We start from the raw sequence: 19,324 nt of genomic DNA on the forward strand, positions 1-19,324 counted from the left end.
CCGGGTGCAACTTGAGGCCATTACCTCTTGTCCTATCATTTGTTAACTTGGCAGAAAAGACCAACACCCACCTCACTCCAACCTCCTTTCAGGTAGTTGTAGAGAGGGGTAAGGTCTCCCCTCAGCCTCCTTTTCTCCAGGCTAAACAACCCCAGTTCCCTCAGCCACTCCTCACAAGACTTGTTCTCTAGACCATTCACCAGCTTTGTTGCCCTTCTCTGGACATGCTCCAGCACCTTGATTCTTTCTAGTAGTGGGGGGCCCAAAACTGAACAATAGTACTTGAGGTGCACCCTCACTAGTGCTCAGTACACGGGGACAATCTCTTCCCTACTCCTGTTGGTCACACTATTCCTGATAGAAGCCAGGATGCTGTTGGCCTTCTTGGCCACCTGGGCACACTGCTGGCTCTCCATCAACACTCAGGTCCTTTTCCTCTGGGCAGCTTTCAGCCACTCTTCCCCACGCCTGAAGCGTGGCACGAGGCTGTTGTGACCCAAGTGCAAGGACCCTACGCTTGGCCTTGTTGAACCTCATACAACTGGCTTTGGCCCATGGATCCAGCCTGCCCAAGTGCCCCTGAAGAACGTTCCTATCCCCAGGAAGATCAAAACTCCCTCCCAACTTAATGTCATCTGCAAACTTACTGAGAGTGCATTTTATCTCCTCATCCAGACCATTGATAAAGATATTAAACAGAACTGGCCTCAACACTGAGCTCTGGGGCATATTACTTGTACCAGCCACCAGTTGGATTTAACTCCATTCACCACAACCCTCTGGGCTAGGCCATCCAGTTTTTTAGCCACTGAACAATACACAGGCCCAGGCCATACAAAGCCAGTTTCTTCATGAGAATGCTGTAGGAAAAGTGTCAAAGGCTTTACTAACGTCCAGGTAAACAACATCCACTAAGTGAGTCATCTTGTCACAGGAGATCAGGTTTATCAAGCAGGACCTACCGTTCATAAACCCATGCTGACTGGGCTTGATCACCTGGCTGTCTTGCACATGCTGCATAATGGCAGTCAAGGTGATCTGCTTCATAACTTTCCCCCAGCACCAAGGTCAGACTGACAGGCCTGTAGTTCCCTGGACACTCTGGATCAGTTAGCTCAACTTCAAGTCTTGGAAAAATACAGGAACAAATAAAGCACTTAGAAGAAATTACAGCTACAAAACTGCAGACAGCAGTATTTCTCAAGAACTAGTGATGTCAGATCACTCTATAGCAGAAGAGATGCTAGACCAGATGATCCTTGAGGTCCCTTGTAAGCTGGCATTCTACAATTAGCACTCATTTTGCTACAAGATACAGGTGTTACTATCAAAATGTAAAGAAAAGTATATTGTATTTCTAAATTATAAATATAGATTTGATCTATGAAATGTGGATGTGATTTTAAGTTAATAGACAAAACAATTTTCAATACCGTAAATATCACAATCTTGAAGCAGAACAAAACAAAAAGCTAAGGAATGCCCCCATAACTAAATATTTCCAGAGAAATCAGAAAAATTTTATTGTTTTGATCACAGTAGTACTCAAATATCTTAAAAACATCTGATCACTCTTGCTCCTTCTCTGACCTCTAGCTGAAAGAGAGTTTATTATATTTTCAATATATTTTGTTCAAATGAGGAGTCTGCCTGCTACCAAGATTCCCCTTCAGGATACAAACAAAGACTATCAACTTACATCTAGAGGAATGTTTTTAAAAAATATTTTTTGTTTGGAATTATTATGTTTCTTCAGAATATTGTCCTAGAAACTCAAAGTTCATTTCCTCTCTATTATTTTATTTGGCAATTTTCTGTAACAAGAAAAAGCTGGCTTCATTTCTCATGGGGTCAAAATTAACATGGCTGTTCAAAAACTTTCACCTTGTTACTGCCTGCAATTCATTTCAGGTGAGAAGGAAAGCTTTAAAACCACCTGATGGCTGTTGAGAGGCTTAGGTCTGGTAAGTCCCAGTAAATTCCCTAACAGTACACGCATATACAAAGAAAATGCAACAGCTGGTCCTCCTTTTCTATGCTGAAGAGAATTCTATCAATTTTAATGTTTAGACATAGTAATTATACAGCATTTAAAAACTTTCTTAAGTATGACAGACAATACTAACAGACTATATTCAAATCGTTTTTATCAATGCAGGTTGGTCCTGTGTGTCAGGACCTTTCTGTTTCCAAAGAAAAGACAAACAGCAGAGAAGGAATGGATGATAGGGGCAAAACCAGAGAGGTTTATTTGTGCTCAGGTCTTGGCCTCTAACAGGATTTAGCCAAGGCATGTTCCTGTGTCCAGAAGCACAGAAGCTCTTCAGGATGACCCAGTTTAGATACATACACTGACCCCAAAGAGTAAAAGGCCAATAAAAGCTATATTTTCTTCCAAAGGTTGAAATGAAGATAGGGAGTTGAATCCAAGGTTGAGTTGAAGATAGGGATGAGTGTAGTGTCTGTATTTCCATTAAACAAGCATACAACTGATTAAATTTTCTGTATACAGAGCAAATTATTTGTTTACATGAGAGAGAGAACTTGTAGGACTGATACATAATATGCACCAGCATCTTCAGTCATTAGTACAACAAAACACTGCTTAAAAAATCCTGCCCCTTGGTCACTAACATCTAAGGAACATGAAAACAAAAGCAATACAACTAAGGGTTTTAATGTTTAAGACTGAAAGCACACAGAAGTTTATAAAAAATGACGTGTGAGACTAGAACAGTCACAGCACACTCGACCCAAGTCCCAGCAAACTGTAGTCATGGTCCTGCTCATTACACACCCAGAAATGTCAAAAGAAAAGTTCCTACTCTGTGTGTGACACTCACCGCTCTACTTTAAAGATGAGCTCTCCCTTGCTAAGTTACCTGTATTATTCAAATTGGCCCACAGGAAACCAGGCAAATGACCAACTCTGAATTTGTATGTATCCTTTGGAGTACATCAGTGCAAACAAAGCCAACTGTTTGTACTGCAGGTATTCCAGAATATGTAATACTCCATTCTTCTTTCAGTACTGGAAAGTATTCTACTAGAAACTTAAAACAAATGTTGCATGGCCAACTGTAAAAACGTCCCTCTGAAGGGAGTGAAAGCACCTTTGGATGTTCCGGCCTGGCTTAATGCTTGACAAAACATGCAAAGCGCTGACATAGCTTTAACTCTGCAAAGATGTCAAATGTAGATATCTTCAGAAAAAAACCCCAACAAAACCCAACAAAAACAAACACCAAAACAGAGAGCGTATGAAGAGCAAAATGTGTACTCATTCTTGGTCCCAGTAATTACATGGGCTAATTTGTTGCCAGCAGAGATGCAAAATGAGATTTGGTCAGGAATTCAGAGGGCTGGACCCTTCATTCCCTTTACATAAGCAACAAAGAGGCTTTGAAATGTCTCAAACTGTTTTGTTCTTCCATGCAAACGGAAAGCACCCTACAGATGCCTGTTAAGTAAAGTCTTTCCACATCTTGGCAAGTATGTGATTTCAAGAAAAATATCTGCAAATGTATAACCCAATTCAAATAGAAGTCAAAGACCACCTCTGAAAGAAACTTTGATGTAGCTATAAAAAGATTGTATTTAGGAAGGATAGTGTATCACGGTTCTGTCATCAAAAGTTTGTACCTCCCTGCATTTCTTTGCTGTTGTTAATGTAAAAAGCAATGCTGGTAAAGAGAAAGGGGAATGTCCATGAGACTTTCTAGGACTAAGGCAGAATCCCTGGAAAGAACTGTTCATGCAGTTGGGTAAGTTCAAAACAGGCCATTTGGCAATCAATCTCCACTGCTAAAGGGCAGGGATATTAGACTATCTACAAGTGTGAAAGGAATCAACAGAAATAAGTTGCTACGTGGATCTTTGGCAAGTTCCTGGTGTCTTTTATTAATGTGGAAATGTCACCCTGTTTTCCAAGGAATGACTAACAGGCAAATTTCAAAGTCAGAACTATGCAAAAGCAAAACTAAATAAAACAAAACAAAATAAAAAAAGGTTATGGTGAGCCCAGGAAGCTGTCAAAATGCTAGCAATTCAAGTTTTGTGAAAGCTGGCCACCCTTCCAAATGGGATTAACAGTTCAGCATCCTGCTTGTGAGGAAGACACTATGAGGACCAAGATAAAATATTTCTCACTGAGTGTTTGTGACCAGAAATTACAGTGAGGAGACTCCACTGACAGGATTCAAAACCACATATTCTCCATCCGCCAGAGTGGGAGTATGTACACAATTTCATCTCACTTTAGCTTCTGCATATTTCTGGGAATTAGAAGAGTTATGCAGGAGGTCTGATGCTCACAAATTGAAACTTAGCACTATCCAACTTTGTGATTTTTCTGCATAGGAATGGAAATATTGACACCCACCTAAGCAGGCAAACTACGTGAGCTTACCCCATCTTGAAATACCAATGAGAAGCACTTAATTCACCTTCTGATGTGTACTGTAAGGCTCCAAACCCCTTATTTATGAACAAGGTAAGTTCCAAGTCTGCACAGTTATGAAAGTGCCATCTAAATATGAACAAAGCACAGCAGGGTTTTATGTGTTTGGTTATGAAGGTAACATCTAGTTCATAACATCACCTATATGCAACACCACGAAAACTGAGGAACCCTCTATTAGTGCTCCCTCCACACAACACTACTCTTCATTCAGATATTGTGCAGATATCACTGCAACAACTGAGTAAGCTTAACCTCTCCATTACTTCTGCCAGATCCAAGAAGTGGAAGCAAGACCTAGTATAATTCAACCAACTCAGTTAAAAGTAAAAGCAGACATTTCCTTTCTGCTAGCAATCATCACGTTTCAGCACAAGAAGGATAGAAATTAAAATGAAAGTATATATACCTCATTGTATATTTCTGTGTGGGTATATATATACACAAATATACATCTATCTCCTTTCCTCTGCATTGTGAACTTCAGTGCACTTTCAAGGTGGACACCTCTGGGGGCAAAAATTTATTTAATTCTGTGCAGTGGATGCATAGATTAGCTTAATACAACAGAAAATTATAAAATCTGCTACATGATTTGTCTGAGTTGGGGACTCCAAGAATGGTATTACAGTCAAGGGCTCAAATAACCAAAATGAAACAATTTCAATTCACTATTTACTAACTCAGCAGAGCTCAAAAAATACATGATCTAAGGTGACTCAACAGGCAATGTTTAGGACTTTTCTTCACTTCAACTTCTGATCCTACTGTAATTTGAGTTAACTCCACAAAATATTTGTTCATCTCGCCCTAGAGTCCCAGCATAAACCACAACTTGTGTCATGGAAAAAGTAATTGTTGAATGTCTAGAACAGCACTTGCCGTATTAGTAAATGGAAATTCTGTCTGCCAATGAAACAGCATTCAAACAAGACCCCCAGTCTGTGGTCTAGAGACTGAGGTGATCCACTACAGACTGTACAATCCACAATAAATTTGTCCAACATATGCACCAGAGAAATTTACACAAAACTTCAATATCCAGGACTGCCAGAGCAGCATCTTTCATTAAATTCACTGTACGAAAACAAGTTAATAAAAACAGAAGTCCCTCAAGAGAAAAAATGGGCACAGCCAAGAGACTCAAAGCAAGGGCCAGAGGGGGAAAGAATGGTGGGACTCTGCCCAAGCCCTGCCAAGACTCCAGAATAAAGGGCTGTTTCCTGCTAAAACAATCTACATTTGCCAAACTTTTATTGTTAGAACTCCATTATGGAAATGAATAGGACCCATTCACGCCTCAAAGACCCTTAATTTCTGTCTGCAATGGGGCTCTCTCCTGTGCAGCTACAAGAGTGGCCAAAATCCACTAGAGACAAGGCATTAAGCAAGGCAGATCAGGAGAAGTCTTTCTACCACTGGAAGATCTAATAAATCTGTGTGGAAATCTGAGTTCTCTCAAAACCCATGGAATAAATGTATATTTTCACTGCATACTAACTCCCCCTCAGTTCTGAAAATCATATGCAAGCTAGTGATTTCATTCTGGCATAGAGAACACCACCAACACTTTATCTGAAAGATAAACCAGTTTTCCTAGAGGATTACACATAAATTGCTTAGTGATTAAAACAGAAACAAATTATGGGTTAAGAAAGACATCCATTCTAACCTGGATAGGAGATACTAGAGGTTTAATTCAAAGGCTGGAATATATTGCTAAATCCAGCTGATTTCAGGAGGATTTGGGAAACTAAGTAACTTTGAGTATTTGTGCCCAACAACAGTCAAAAGGCTAAATTCAGGAAAATCTGAACATGGGAAATAAAAATTAAAAAAAAGTACAAATTTAAACACATGAATCCACACAGAGCTATTCATATTTGCAAGGCATTTCTCAACTCACTTATATCTTTCCTAAAGGTCCCGTAGATTACAAAATACTGAATCACCTCATATTGACAGCAGGAAACAGAACGGGTCTTTGCTATCAAATAGGTACTTGCCCTCCAGATTTCTTCTTAGTCAAAAGCACTTCGCTACCTTCACACTCTCTAGAAGAAAAAGATGCTACACTGGGGACTGTCACAATCATAAATCCAAGGCAGGCACGTAAAAAGCTGTCTGCTCATCCATTTATCTCAGCACACAATCACCTAGACAGCGGTTGTGAAGCTGAGCTGCTGCAGAAACCTGTGTATGTGTTCAGCTTGTTACATGCATCTGGGGACTCATTTCATTAATAGTCTAACAAAGTGACCCCTTCATCAGAGCAACAAATTCAAGATGGGAACATGGATGCTTTTAAATTGTTTTCATTTCATTCATACCACATCTGAAAGATACTAAAAACTGAGCTCTCTCTGCCACTATAGTTTTACATACAATCTTTGAAATCCTTATGGATTAGGGACTGGTAATTTCAGTTAGTTCCTTTCTCTGGAAACCATATGGTAATTGTAGCTAAGAAATTTCAAAATTAAACTTTCAATCTGGGAAAAAGCACTTGAATGGTCCCCTCCAAAATAGCCCTTCAATTTTTATCTGTCTTTTTCAGAGACATCTTCATAAAAAAACCCATGAAACATGACCAGTAATTAAGATGACTAGCACAGTAACAATGGAGTGATCAGGTGGCCTGAATACAGAAAGCACAATACATCATTAAAAAATGAATCAAGTTTCCTCAGAGACAACCAGTCTGAAGATCTCTTCTTAAAGTACCAAGAACACTGGCCAAATTGCTGAGGTTCACAGGGGCCTAGCAAAGTACCAGAAGGCCAAAAAAGGACACTTGTCATTGCTGTCTCTAAAATTAAAGGAAAAGAGGAGCAGCCTGTAAGACAGTCTGGTGAGCATAAATTCTCATTGAACAAAAAAAATGTTTTGCAATTGTCTAGAAGATAACTAGAGGAAAACAACAGCAAACATGAATTTGTTAAGAGCAAAGCATGCCAGACTAGTCTGTATTTCCCCCCAAAAATGCATCTTGATTTTAGCACCACCTTTGGTTGCAAAACTGTAAAGCAAGCTAGAGAAACTAACTACAGGGATCAATCCTGTGGCATTTGTTCAGATATTATCTCAGGTAAAGGAACAGGAACATGCCTAAATGAGCTGCTAAGATTACCAACATGTTGGCTAAGATTCCTTGGCTTTAAAGATCTTATACTTGCAATGGTCCTGACTAAACGTTTACCAGAGATTTTTTCTGTGCAGTACCTACCAAGAGGTAGAAGAAGCATTGGGACTGTGGGACTGAAACTAATCTTCTAGATTTGTGCACATCTATGTGGTGTAGCAGGTCACTCCTGCTGGATTGTGGAAAGATCGTTCTGTTCCTGGTCCCTGTCCCTGAGCTTAGGGAGTTGGATTCCGTCAACATAACTGGTCCTGCTACTAAACACTGAGGCAAAAAAGTAATTTAGCACCTCAGTCTTTTCCTCATCATTCATTGCCATGTTTCCTCCCGCATCTAACAGGGGATGGAGGGTCTCCCTGGTCTTTATTTTGCTCTTAATATATTTATAGAAGCTTTTCTTGTTATCCTTTACCATGGCGGCCAGATTAATTTCTAGCTGGGCTTTGGACCTTCTCATTCTCTCCCTGCATAGCCTCACAGCATTTTTGTAGTCCTCGTGAGTGGCCTGCCCCTTCCTCCAAAGGCCATAGATTCTGTTCTTCTCCCTGAACACCAGCCAAAGCTCACCGTTCAGCCAGGCTGGTCTTAATGCTGCTGGCTCGCCTTACAGCCTGTGGGGATGGGCTGCTCCTGTGCCCTCAAGACTTCCTTCTTGAAGAGCATCCAGTCTTCCTGGACTCCTGTACCCTTCAGAACAGATTCCCAAGGGATTCCGGCAATCAGGGTCTTGAACAAGGTAAAGTTTGCCCTTTGGAAGTCTAGGGCAGCAGTTTTACATTGATTGCAAAAATTTCTAGAACTCTGCTTACAGGACTAAACCTAATTAATATTTTATCAGGTCATACTCCAACAGCTGACTGACTCACCTTAGATTAATTTTTACTACTGACAGATTATGCCATAGTTGAATTTCTCTGAATTTTATCAGAAATTCCCTGGAGAACCTGTTAGTTGCCATTTTTAAGAGCATTTTATCAAAGAAACAGACTTGATGCAATCACTTTCCATAACCTAGCTTAGAAAGACCACTGAAGAACAGTAAATCAATGAATCTGAAAATAAGTCAAGATACCCAAAATATAATCAGTCTCTCCAATTAGATGTTTCTTTCTTCTTAACCACATACAGTATGCCTACATAGTCTATTTGCACACTAGACTTATGTAGAACAAAAAGCATAGAGAAACTTTTCCTCAGCATAATAAACCCAGCATAATGGTGAACTGTGCACTACAGTGAAGCGAAACTGAAACCACAGAAATTACATTTTCTAATACCCATGGCTGCATTATGAAAAGCTTAAACAACAAAACTATAGAGGTGCTAGTAGATATATACTGCACAAGCTGAAGACAAACACATTTCCAGCCTGAAACTTGAATATTCCTTACTAGCACATAGTGAATGCATGATCTATTCCAAGCTGTCTGCCACAATAGTTGAAATACACTGAACTCCAGTCTGGCAAGAGAAACAGCATAAATTAGAAAGTCAGTTTTTTCTTCAATTCCATTGAAAAAGCACTGAAGTATCACTTCAATTCCAGTCCAGTTCTTTCCAGTTGGACCTAAGAGGGCATTTAAAGTGAGAAAGGGAAGCGATAAAAGCCAGCAGCCTATTGGACTTGCAAATTTTAAAATTGGAGACACAACTTACTACTGTTATTTGGGGGCAAGTGGTATGAAGTTACATAATCAACACTAACTTTGGGCTCCTTGTTTTTTAAATTAAAACATTTAAAGAATAAAAGGAAGTACATTCTAGGACCTATCACATCTAAAGGACACCAGTAACAGTAACCAGGTGACAAAGAACCTGATGTCTAATCTTGTTCTGACAACTTGTTCTGGCAACTCAGAGCTGGCAAACAAGTTCATGTCAGAGTGAATATTAAGATTTAGCAGAGACAAGCCTGCTGGGAATAGATTTGTCTGTGATGCAGTATAAACCAGAATGCTTTGCTAGAAGAATGAAGGCATGGGAAGGTACCTACTAGGATACTGAACGGACCCCAAAGAGCAACTATGACTAGCTGAAAAGGTAATCATTTATAAACACTTCTGGTATTTTTAAGGGACCTTTGCAGTTCTTGTTCTAAAAATAGTGGTTTAATGCACCTTTGCTAGATCTGCACGTGGTTTGCTTTGGCGAGTCTAATACAGGGACAGTGTAACTGTTCAAATTTTAAGTATTAAAAAACTATGAAGATTTAGGCACACATAAGTGAAAGGAAATCAAAGCACCTAAAGGAATGAAAACACCCAACAACCTTTCTAAGTATGCCATGTCAAGACTCTTTAGATCTTCTGTATGGTTAAAATTCAGAGTAGTCTTATACAAAAATGAATTCTGAAAAAAAAAAATAAGCACGGAAACCTTACATCTGCCTCATAGTAATATCTAGTGGGAAGTACACAGTTAACAAGTAAAATACTGTCTGTGAAAGGGGATAACAGGTTCTTCCTCTTTCTCTCCCACTCTACCTCCTCAAATTGACAGAGCAGAATCAAGGGCATTTGCACGCTATTAGCTGTCTCAATAAGTAACTGAAACATGCCTTAATTTCTCAAGTTTAACTGTAAAAATACTAGCTCTGAAATAACTCAAACATTCCTGCAACCTGTAGTTTCCCCCAGACTCACCACTAAATACGCCAAGTTTTCATTTATTAGTGTGTTTCAGCTTGAAATTTTCAGAACAACAGTTCTGTGGTTTAAGAGTAATGGACAGCATTCAGTGGCTGCAAGGCCACAGCACGAGTAACACCAACAAACTGCAAGCCACTCTTGATCTGCTTATCCTATTTTGTCCTCACAAGATGAGACACATCTACCCTGACACCCATTCTGGATAAAGCATTCCATTATAGAAGCACACAGTTCAGGATTTGGGTGATGTATGAATGTGAGCACGATTTTAATGAAACAGCCAACTGTCCAGTTAAGGGAAATAAACATTCACTGAAATTACACAGCGTTCGAATTATTGTGATTAGATTGTTTTAATAAATAAGCCTTCCACTTGTTACAAGACTACAAGTTGCACAAAATATTTAAGATTGGTAGGGCAAATAATTTATAGACAAGAGAACTTTATGAAGGTGGTTGCCTACAAATCCATGCTTGCTAAATATATTCCTACCTGACTTGGCTAATTGCTTAGGGTATCTTCCTAAACGTGATCAACGCAATCAACTGCTCCTTTATTTCAACTTTGCAGTAGAAAGAGAGGAAGAAGAATTTTAAAAATCAAGTTTCTGTTCCTTAAGGTTACGGTGACAATCCCAGGTGAGTTAAGCAAATTAAACACCTACTACACCGCCCCGACCTTGCGTCAAGTACCGAGGGCAGAGGACGGACATAAACCCTCTAATATTCAGATGCTGATGTGGGTTTTGTTTTCTTCCTGCTGGGGAAAACCAGCAGTTTCCAGCCTACAGGCAGATTCGACCTCGGGAGACCTAACGCGGAACACCTGAGGCGCACCCCGCGGCAGCTCAGCGCTTCAGCCGGCTCCTAGGACACGCACCGCACCGCCCCGCCCCGCGCCTTCTGCCTCACGCCGCGCTCCCCCCGCGGCGCCCCCGCACCCGCCCGCGCCCCGCGGAGCCGCGCCCCCGCGCCCCCGAGCCGCCGCAGACCCCCGCACGCCCCACGGCGGGGACAGGGCCCCGGCCCGCCCGCAGCCCCCGGCCCCGCCCCCGCCGCGCACGCGCAGAGGTGCGGGCTTGGCGGGGCCGGGCCTGGGGCGCGTGGCTCAGCCCCGGGCGGGGAGAGCGGGAGGGGACCCCGCGTCCCCCGCTGAGCGGGGGCGGGAGGCGGGAGGCGGGGGAGTTACCGCAGGCCGGTTACCTGGCCGAGGGTCCCGCGGTGCAGGGCCCGGACCAGGCCGCTCGGTGTCGCCATGGCAAAGGCGGGAAGGGGCGGGGGAGGAAGGGGAGCGGGGCGGGCGCGCGTGCGCGGCCCCGCCGCGGCGGCTTTGCGGGGCGCGGTCACGTGGCGGCGGGGGGCGGTGGCGGCGGCGGCGCGCGGGGCCGGCGGTGCCCCCGGGGGGCGGGGCGGGGCGGGGCGGGGCTGCGGGGCCGAGGTCCGGGCCGCGCCCCGTCGGTCCTTCGGCGGGTCCTGCCTCCCGCGCCTCGGGTGCTTCCCTCTGGATGCCGCCCTTCCCGGCTGTGTGTGTCCCCCCCAGCCCCCCCGCGCCTGCAGAGCCCCCGGGGTTTCCCCTCGTCGTGCTCCCTGGCAGCTTCTCCTCAGAGATCCGCAGCCTGAGCTCCTGCTTCAAGTAACTTCTCTTTACCTGTAAAGCGTGCCCCCCCCCAGCAGCCCTGAAAGCTCCTCTCTGCCTGGCTTGCCCCACATGCCGAGGCTGGAGCAGCAGCTCTCCTCCTCGGGTACCCCTGACGCTGATCTCCAAATCCAGTCTCTGTGCCCACGTCACTCCCGGTTCACTAGGTAACCCAGCCAAGGAAATTAGTTAACGCTGAAGTTACGAATGAGGCACAAGGTCCTCAAGAACGTTCGTTGTACCTCAACCCTGCATCCTGGCACCTTTGGGAAGAGTGCCGGTTAATTAGTTTCTCCCCGGTTAATTTCAACCCAGCTTAATTCCCAGGCTGGGAAGCCACAAAACGCGTGTTACCGATGTTGAAGTGATGGCAACTGCATCTCACCTGCAGGGCTGGAAACATCTGAGGCGGTGGCTGTGGGTTGCTGCTGCTGCGGGTGTTGGGGAAACAAACCAGCAATCAGAAGAGAAGGTGCGGTTGCAGGTCCGGTACCAGCGGCACTACACAATGTGCTGGTGATTCTTTCCAGTTCCCAACTCCCTACTGAGCAAGATCAGCCCAAACCTGATCACTGAGGATATTACTGTAGAATGTTCCTAACTGTAAAGTCCTGAAGTACACTGGAGGAAAAAGGAAGTCCAAAAGGAATGTGGGCCAGCTGCTGAATTAAACTAGTGACAGGACAAGAGGGCATGGCCTGAAGCTGCGCCAGGGGAGGTTTAGGCTGGATATCAGGAAGCACTTTTTCACAGAGGGGGTTAGACATTGGAATAGACTGCCCAGGGAAGTGGTGGAGGCACCATCCCTGGAGGTGTTCAAGGAGAGGCTGCATGTGGCACTTAGTGCCATGGTCTAGCTGATGTGGTGGTGTTAGGTCATAGGCTGGACTTGATGACCTTAAAGGTCTTTTCCAGCCTTGGTGATTCTGTGATTCTGTGAAGTATCTAAAGGGTGGGTGTCAGGAGGGTGTGTGTCAGGAGGATGGGGCCAGACTCTTCTCAGTGATGTCCAGTGACAGAACGTGGGGCAATGGTCACAAACTGGTAAACAGGAGGTTTAACCTAAATATAAGAAAATACTTATTTGCTCTGAGGGTAAGGGAGCACTGGCATAGGCTGCCCAGGGAGGCTGTCGAGTTTCCATCCCTGGAAACATTCAAAACTCACCTGGATGTGTTCCTGTGTAATCTGCTGTAGGGGACCCTGCTCTAGCAGGAGGGTTGGACTAAATGATCTCCAGAGGTCCCTTCCAACCCCAACCACTCTGATTCTGTGAAGTAATTTTTATAGTTAAAAACACTAAGTTTACATTATTTTATTTTTCTTTGATGCATTACTTAGTAACAGTTTTTAAATTTTAAAACTGTGCGTGTACAGTGCTTAGTATATTGGAGCCTAGACTTCATTTAGTTCTCCAGACTTTAATGCAAATTGTAAAAAATCTACTTTGCACAGTTCAACTTGAACCCAGAAATTTTGCATGGAATTTTTTCGTCCTTTGTGTCATCCCTATATATATTGTTTATAATTTGAGCTGAAAACTTCTATGTGCAATGGTAGTCTTTGTCTAACATTTTTATATATGAATGATGAAGAAAAAAGCTATGTGGGATTCAGTAATAGAAGACTGAAGAATGAAAGTGTAGTTAATACTACCTTAAAAGTATTGGTGTTACTTTTCAAGGTTATTAGAATTTGAGTTAATACATGGAACACTAAAAGGTAATACTTTTTAGACTTTTCTAATACCTTTGAGTTGGTATTACAGAGAAGCACATGATAATTGATTATCAGCTGATCAACTGACAGCTCTCCAAAAGGACTTGTGAAATTTGAATCGGGAGACGTTTTGGTAGAGTTGTGTGGTGACCTGAGCTTTGCCCCATTCAATACCCCTGCTAGTAATCTGGAAATAGATACCAACTAATTTATGTTGAAATGTGCCCTTGACAGAAATATTGAGAGGTTGGCTTGATAATCTCCATCTTGAGAAACGGCCAAGTTAGGGGAGGAAAAGATTCGCTGCTCACGCCTCTTGTCCTGTGAACTTGTATTTTCATTCATGAAGCCTTTTAGAGGCAGTGGCTTACACAGGACCTAATCTTGGTCAATCTACAATGTGAATGGGGTCCTGTGAGCTAATTAGGGTTGGGAGATTTTATGCACAGCTTCCTTGTCTTATTTAATGTAGAAATTAGAAGTTGTTTGGTGGCTGTGGCAACAGATTGAAATAAGTAAAGGTAAAGAAGCTGAATACATTTTGCAAACCTGACTTTATTCCTTGCTAGTGTGAAAAAACATATGTTAAAATATTTTGTGTTCCTAACCTGAAATTTTAGTGCAGATTTGCAGAAATTCTGTACACTCCTAGCTAAAAGCTCTTTTTTTTCCTACTGTGCTTCTAATATACTATATGCTAAAAACATGAAACAGCCTAAAGTATTAGGACCTATGTCTGTTAATTTAGTACTTAATATTTATGTTTTATGCTTAATCTATTTCTGCTTTAGCTTCCATCTTTAAAACAGAGTAAGAATAACAGGTATTCACGTCAGCATTGTCAAAATAATTTCACTAATGTTCTTGATAATTTGCATTCTCTGATGAAAGTATCAAAGAATAATGTAGAAGGAAATTAGTAATTTTCTCTTCAGCTGAGGGTTTTTGACAGAAAAATCCTGTGTTAAGGAAGTTTAGGGCACCATTTTGAATAAAAATATTTTTAAAATGAGCTATAGTCAATGAAGCAAGACCCTGGCAGAAAAATAGTATGCTATCATATAGCTAGAGACAGTAAGATAATATTTATACAGAAGAGAGGGAAATGAATTAAAATTACATCACAGAGCTGATGCTGTCATTCCTCTGTTTCTGAGTGTGTATCATGCTTCAGGGAGGAGTAATTATAATTACATTTTTCTTTGGTTGGTTTGTTTGCTACAGTATTGCTTGGGTACTGCCTAAAATAGGATCCCTTTGTGCCATGCATTGCTCAAGCATGCACCAAATGACAGCCCCTGATCCAAATAGCTCATTGTCTAAACACACAAAATGGACATAGACCAAAGGATGTATGAAGCATGGCATGATAAATTAATTTGCAGAGATTGCCATGTAAATATTGTGACTCCCATTGTTTTTTAAGGGAGGGGTGTCATCAGCAAGATACTTCCTGAATGACAGAGCAGGGAAAGGAGATTTTGGCAAACTACAGAGAAGGCAGAGGAGGGAGACCAGGTAAGGTGAGAACTGGAGAATGCAGAGTAAGAGGAGAAGTTTGAACAGGCAACCAAAAACACACAGGAAAGAATCCAGTCAACCCTACATATTGTCATACATAAAGAACTTTACTTTAGTACGTGTAGGTTGGCATGGTTTAAAAGCACATCTTTGAAATTTTTGAGAGCCTAGAGGTTAGCAGTGAGACTGGCTGAAGAGGGTGAATCAATTACTCTTACCTGTTTCATTTTACATTTTACACATGCTATGCAAGAATCTTTGACCATTTTTATACATCTGTCTGTTGAGTGAAGCTTTGGCAGAGTAGTAATTTTGAAAGTGCTGGAGATCTGCCAGAAAGCACGAAGAAGTGTTGTATTATCTTTTGTATGCTAGAACTGTTGATAGTATCATAGCATTGCAGAGATCTATATCCTGTGGAGTTCGTGGAAAAACACTGTACTGGTAGCCACTGAGAAATAATAACACCTAGGATCCTCTGAAATCTGTAAACCTTTTCTCCCTATAATATGTTGGGAAAAAGAAATCTTTCCTACATGTTCTTTTGTATTATCATCAGTTATGGTGACTGTGTTTTTTACATTCATTTTGAATCTGTGTTTCCTGTCATGAGCAGATTAAAAACAGAAGAGAGTGGAGTGAAAGTTTTCTATTGCAAACATCTGTGTCTGAGAAAGGATTGTATTTCCATGTCCTGGAACATCAAGGGGAAAAGCTTGCCCTCCCCAGACACACACCTTTGGATTGCAGCAATAAGGAGTTTATAGACAAGGTTGCTTTACTACAGTAAATAGAAAACCCAATTCTGCTATTATTTCTGGTGGTTAATCCAGCCTGGGTGTCTGAAGAGACCTTTGATCATCGTTCCCAGCAGAGAGCTATCTGATTCTCTGTCTCTAAAATGCTTACCATAAGTAACATAAGCAATGTTACGGGTGTAACATAAACAATGCTTTTAATAATTCCTGTCTTTTGTATCTAAAATTCAGGTTTATATGCAAGTATTGCTGTTTAGGTAAGTGTTCTTAGGGACTGGCAGTAGAAATGGAGAATGGACATACTAACCCTCTGTAAGTTAAATGAAATCCACAGACAGAAAACAATTGCTATGTCAGCGGACTTCGCAAAGAAAAAAATTAGTGCTGACGTATCATCCATATCTGTTTGCTTTTAAAGAGCATGAGATTGGAAAGGGGAGAAATGATGTTGTGAGAAGCACTGGGGGCCAGATACACAGTCATTTCTCATGCTTTCTGGTATTCTTAAAAAAAATTAGCCCTGGAAAGAAGGAAATGTATTGGTTTAGAGGCAGCCCTGAGACCTTCCTATCTCCTATAAAAATCCCCTCTTTTAAAAACTTCAATATACCAATATGCATTAATGAAAGTATCACCCAAAATAAATTTCAGTAGCTTCATATGCTCCCTCAGGCCATTGCACTCAAAGGTCTATTAAGCTGTATGCAATATTGTAACAAATGTAGGAAACAGTTTGCTAAAATAATAATCTGGACTAGTTCTTCACTCATAATCGTCTTAGGTTCTGAGGAGGCTTTTCCTCTCTTGCTGTTACGCAACAATGATTCTTCCTTTCTGAAGTAGAAACACATCTTCAAGTAACAGCCCATAGGCTAGAGTTTTGCTTTGGGTAACATTATTAGTGAGGATTGTCTCTCTCCTAATAATTTCCCTCATCTGCCAAACCTCCTTCAGGTATGCCAAATAGATGGTTGTATTTCCGTACCTTGGAACATATTAAAGACTCTTAAGGCTGCAAATATTATTACTAAAATTAATGGGAAAATGACGAAAACGTGAAAGTTTTGAACAAACATGGCAAACTTAAGTAAGAAAAATATCATAAGCAAACAGGTTTAGAAAATTTAGAAATGGGTAGGAGCTCACACAGCTGGAACCCCTGGTTTGTAATTCTGGTTGTTGAGATTAGTAAGTGAACCTCACAACTGCCTTTTTTTTTTGCAATGGCAATTAGCTTAACCTATTTCTTGCTTTCTCTAGAGGTTATATTGTAGTGTGAACATTTGCCTGGGACTTAATGTCTGACCAAGGTTCTCAGAAGAGACACTACAAAGAATAATGAAGTGAATCTCTCAAGCTGCTTCTAGGAGTAAGGATCTGAAAGATGTGAGGGTAGAGTATAGAGAGACCTGCTTGCCTAATTCACATTTAGGGGTCATTAGACACCAGACACTTTTGAAAAGTCATTGATGTAAAACCTATAATATATTCTTATAAATTGTTCCAGTTCCTAAAAAATATGCCATATTTCCAATCTACATGGGTCTAATTTCACATTCTAATTTTAGATTGTATAACATCGCCTTTTAAGCTAAAACATGTTTTACATTTGGAAATCTTCTCCCCTTTTAAGAATGGAGTTGTGTTTGGGTTTTGTTGGGTTTTTTTACAAGGAAATGGTATGGTCTAATTTTTTTTTTCAGAGTGTCATAATAAAATAGGCTTTCCATGGTTTAAATTACAATTTTCAGTTTTTCAAGCTCTTCTGTTCAGGGTAAGAACCAAAATGTGCCATGATACTATTACAATACTTAATATAATTTGTCTGGTTCTACCCAGCCATCTGCTAAATAGAAGTGTTGCTAAGAAAGTTTGCAGATGATGCACAGATTGATAGAATAATAAATATCATTTATATATCTGAGAATAGTGTTAGCTGCTGCATTGTGCTGAGAGCTCACATTCATTCTGTGTGATCTCTGTCTACCATTTTCAGTGTCAATGGTTTCCACAGTCCCCCAGCTTGTGAGTGATTTAGGTATTTTTTGTTTCCAGGTGTGTGACCTTACATTTATGTGTGTTCAGACACTACTTGAACGAGTTCCCCTTCCTACCAAACAACCCAGCTGTGTATAACTGGCTGTTTCTCAGTGCTGTCTATCATTCCACCAAGCTGTGCATCATCTGCAAACTTTATTAGCACTTCTTTTGGATTTTCTGCCATGTGGTTTATAAAAACACTAATTGCTAAACTAAGATCAGAGGCTTAACACCTGTTGAACTGCTTATGATTTAACAATACATGCTTCAGAGATTATTTTGTGCTAATTAAAAAATTAAGACTGTCACCAGTCTTATGCCAGAAAGATTTAAGCACATAAAATGCAGAGTTGTTATAATTATACCTAGAGAAATCACTTGTGTGTTAATGTTATATAACACTTCCAGATAAAGATTTTCAATGTTAACTTTTTTTATTTTACCATTTATATGTACGTTCATGGCTATGCTCTGACTATTGTGTTCCCATCTGGGGATGCAGAACACCTATGGTTTATGGATACATTAACTGGATTTGCAGCTGCTTTGTTTCATGAGAGCAATGAAAAACTGCTGAAATAGACTCTAGAACCCTTTGCTTTCTGTGCTCCAAATTCCTGCTGATTTGTCACCTCCCACCATTAGTTGCTCCCCATACATGACCCCCTTGTTTGTATTCCCTTAGCATGGCTTTATCCTGTGAATGTGTGTAATTCCCCAGGCTCACACAATCCCACTCCCCTTGTGTGCCAGGCTGGTGCTTAATGCAGGCAGAGTGACCAGCTGCCTGGAGCATCAAGTTGGTTGGGAGTGACAGCAAAACCTCCCTGCTCTGCCACCCGCTTTTCTTATGCTCAGACTCAGAGAGCCAGGCCAGCCACTGCTGCTGAGGAAGCCAGGGGATTGCATGGGCACCAGCTGTGGCTGCACAGGAGGGTGGCACCAACAATCATCATCACTCTGTCTCTCCTGCTTTTCCGGCCCCTTGGTGATGGCGGCAGCAGCTGATCAGTTCTCCACAGCTTTCCTCTGAGCCTTCTGCCTCAACTCCTTGCCTTTCTTCCTTCTCGTGGCAGAAGTGTCCCTGTCCCTTCTCCTTTGGGCAGGCAAGTGTTATTTTGCCTGCATTGCCTACAAGCCTGGAGCCAGCCCTCTGCATGTTTCCATTTCCCTCTCCATCACTCATCCAGGGAGGGTGCTCCTGGCTTCGCCTTCAGTACAGGAAATGAGCTTGTTGCCTCCCACCTCTCTCCCAGCTTGTCTGTAAAGAGGATCTGGCACAATAGGTGTGTTCCTCCCAGATGCTTCATATGAATGGCCATACTTGCTGTTTTTTTTTTTTTTTTTAACTAAAAGTTGTTTTGCTGCTTTTGTTGTTTTTCCCCTCATGCAGAATTGTTC

General features: G+C 41.6%; 1 protein-coding gene across 2 annotated transcripts in view; it reads right to left on the reverse strand.

The window, feature by feature from the left end:
• Positions 1 to 11,537, reverse strand: part of WARS2 (tryptophanyl tRNA synthetase 2, mitochondrial) — a 45,477-nt gene extending 33,940 nt beyond the window's left edge. The window contains exon 1 of one of the 2 annotated variants that reach the window (XM_051608447.1): positions 11,453 to 11,537. In XM_051608447.1, coding sequence (XP_051464407.1) covers positions 11,453 to 11,506 — 54 coding nt within the window. In that variant the 5' untranslated portion in view covers positions 11,507 to 11,537. The remainder of the gene's footprint in view (positions 1 to 11,452) is intronic. The other variant, XM_051608448.1, reaches the window with a different exon arrangement.
• Positions 11,538 to 19,324: the final 7,787 nt, after the last annotated feature.

This window comes from Apus apus, chromosome 1 (assembly GCF_020740795.1).
Source record: "Apus apus isolate bApuApu2 chromosome 1, bApuApu2.pri.cur, whole genome shotgun sequence".
Classification (NCBI taxonomy): Eukaryota; Metazoa; Chordata; class Aves; order Apodiformes; family Apodidae; genus Apus; species Apus apus.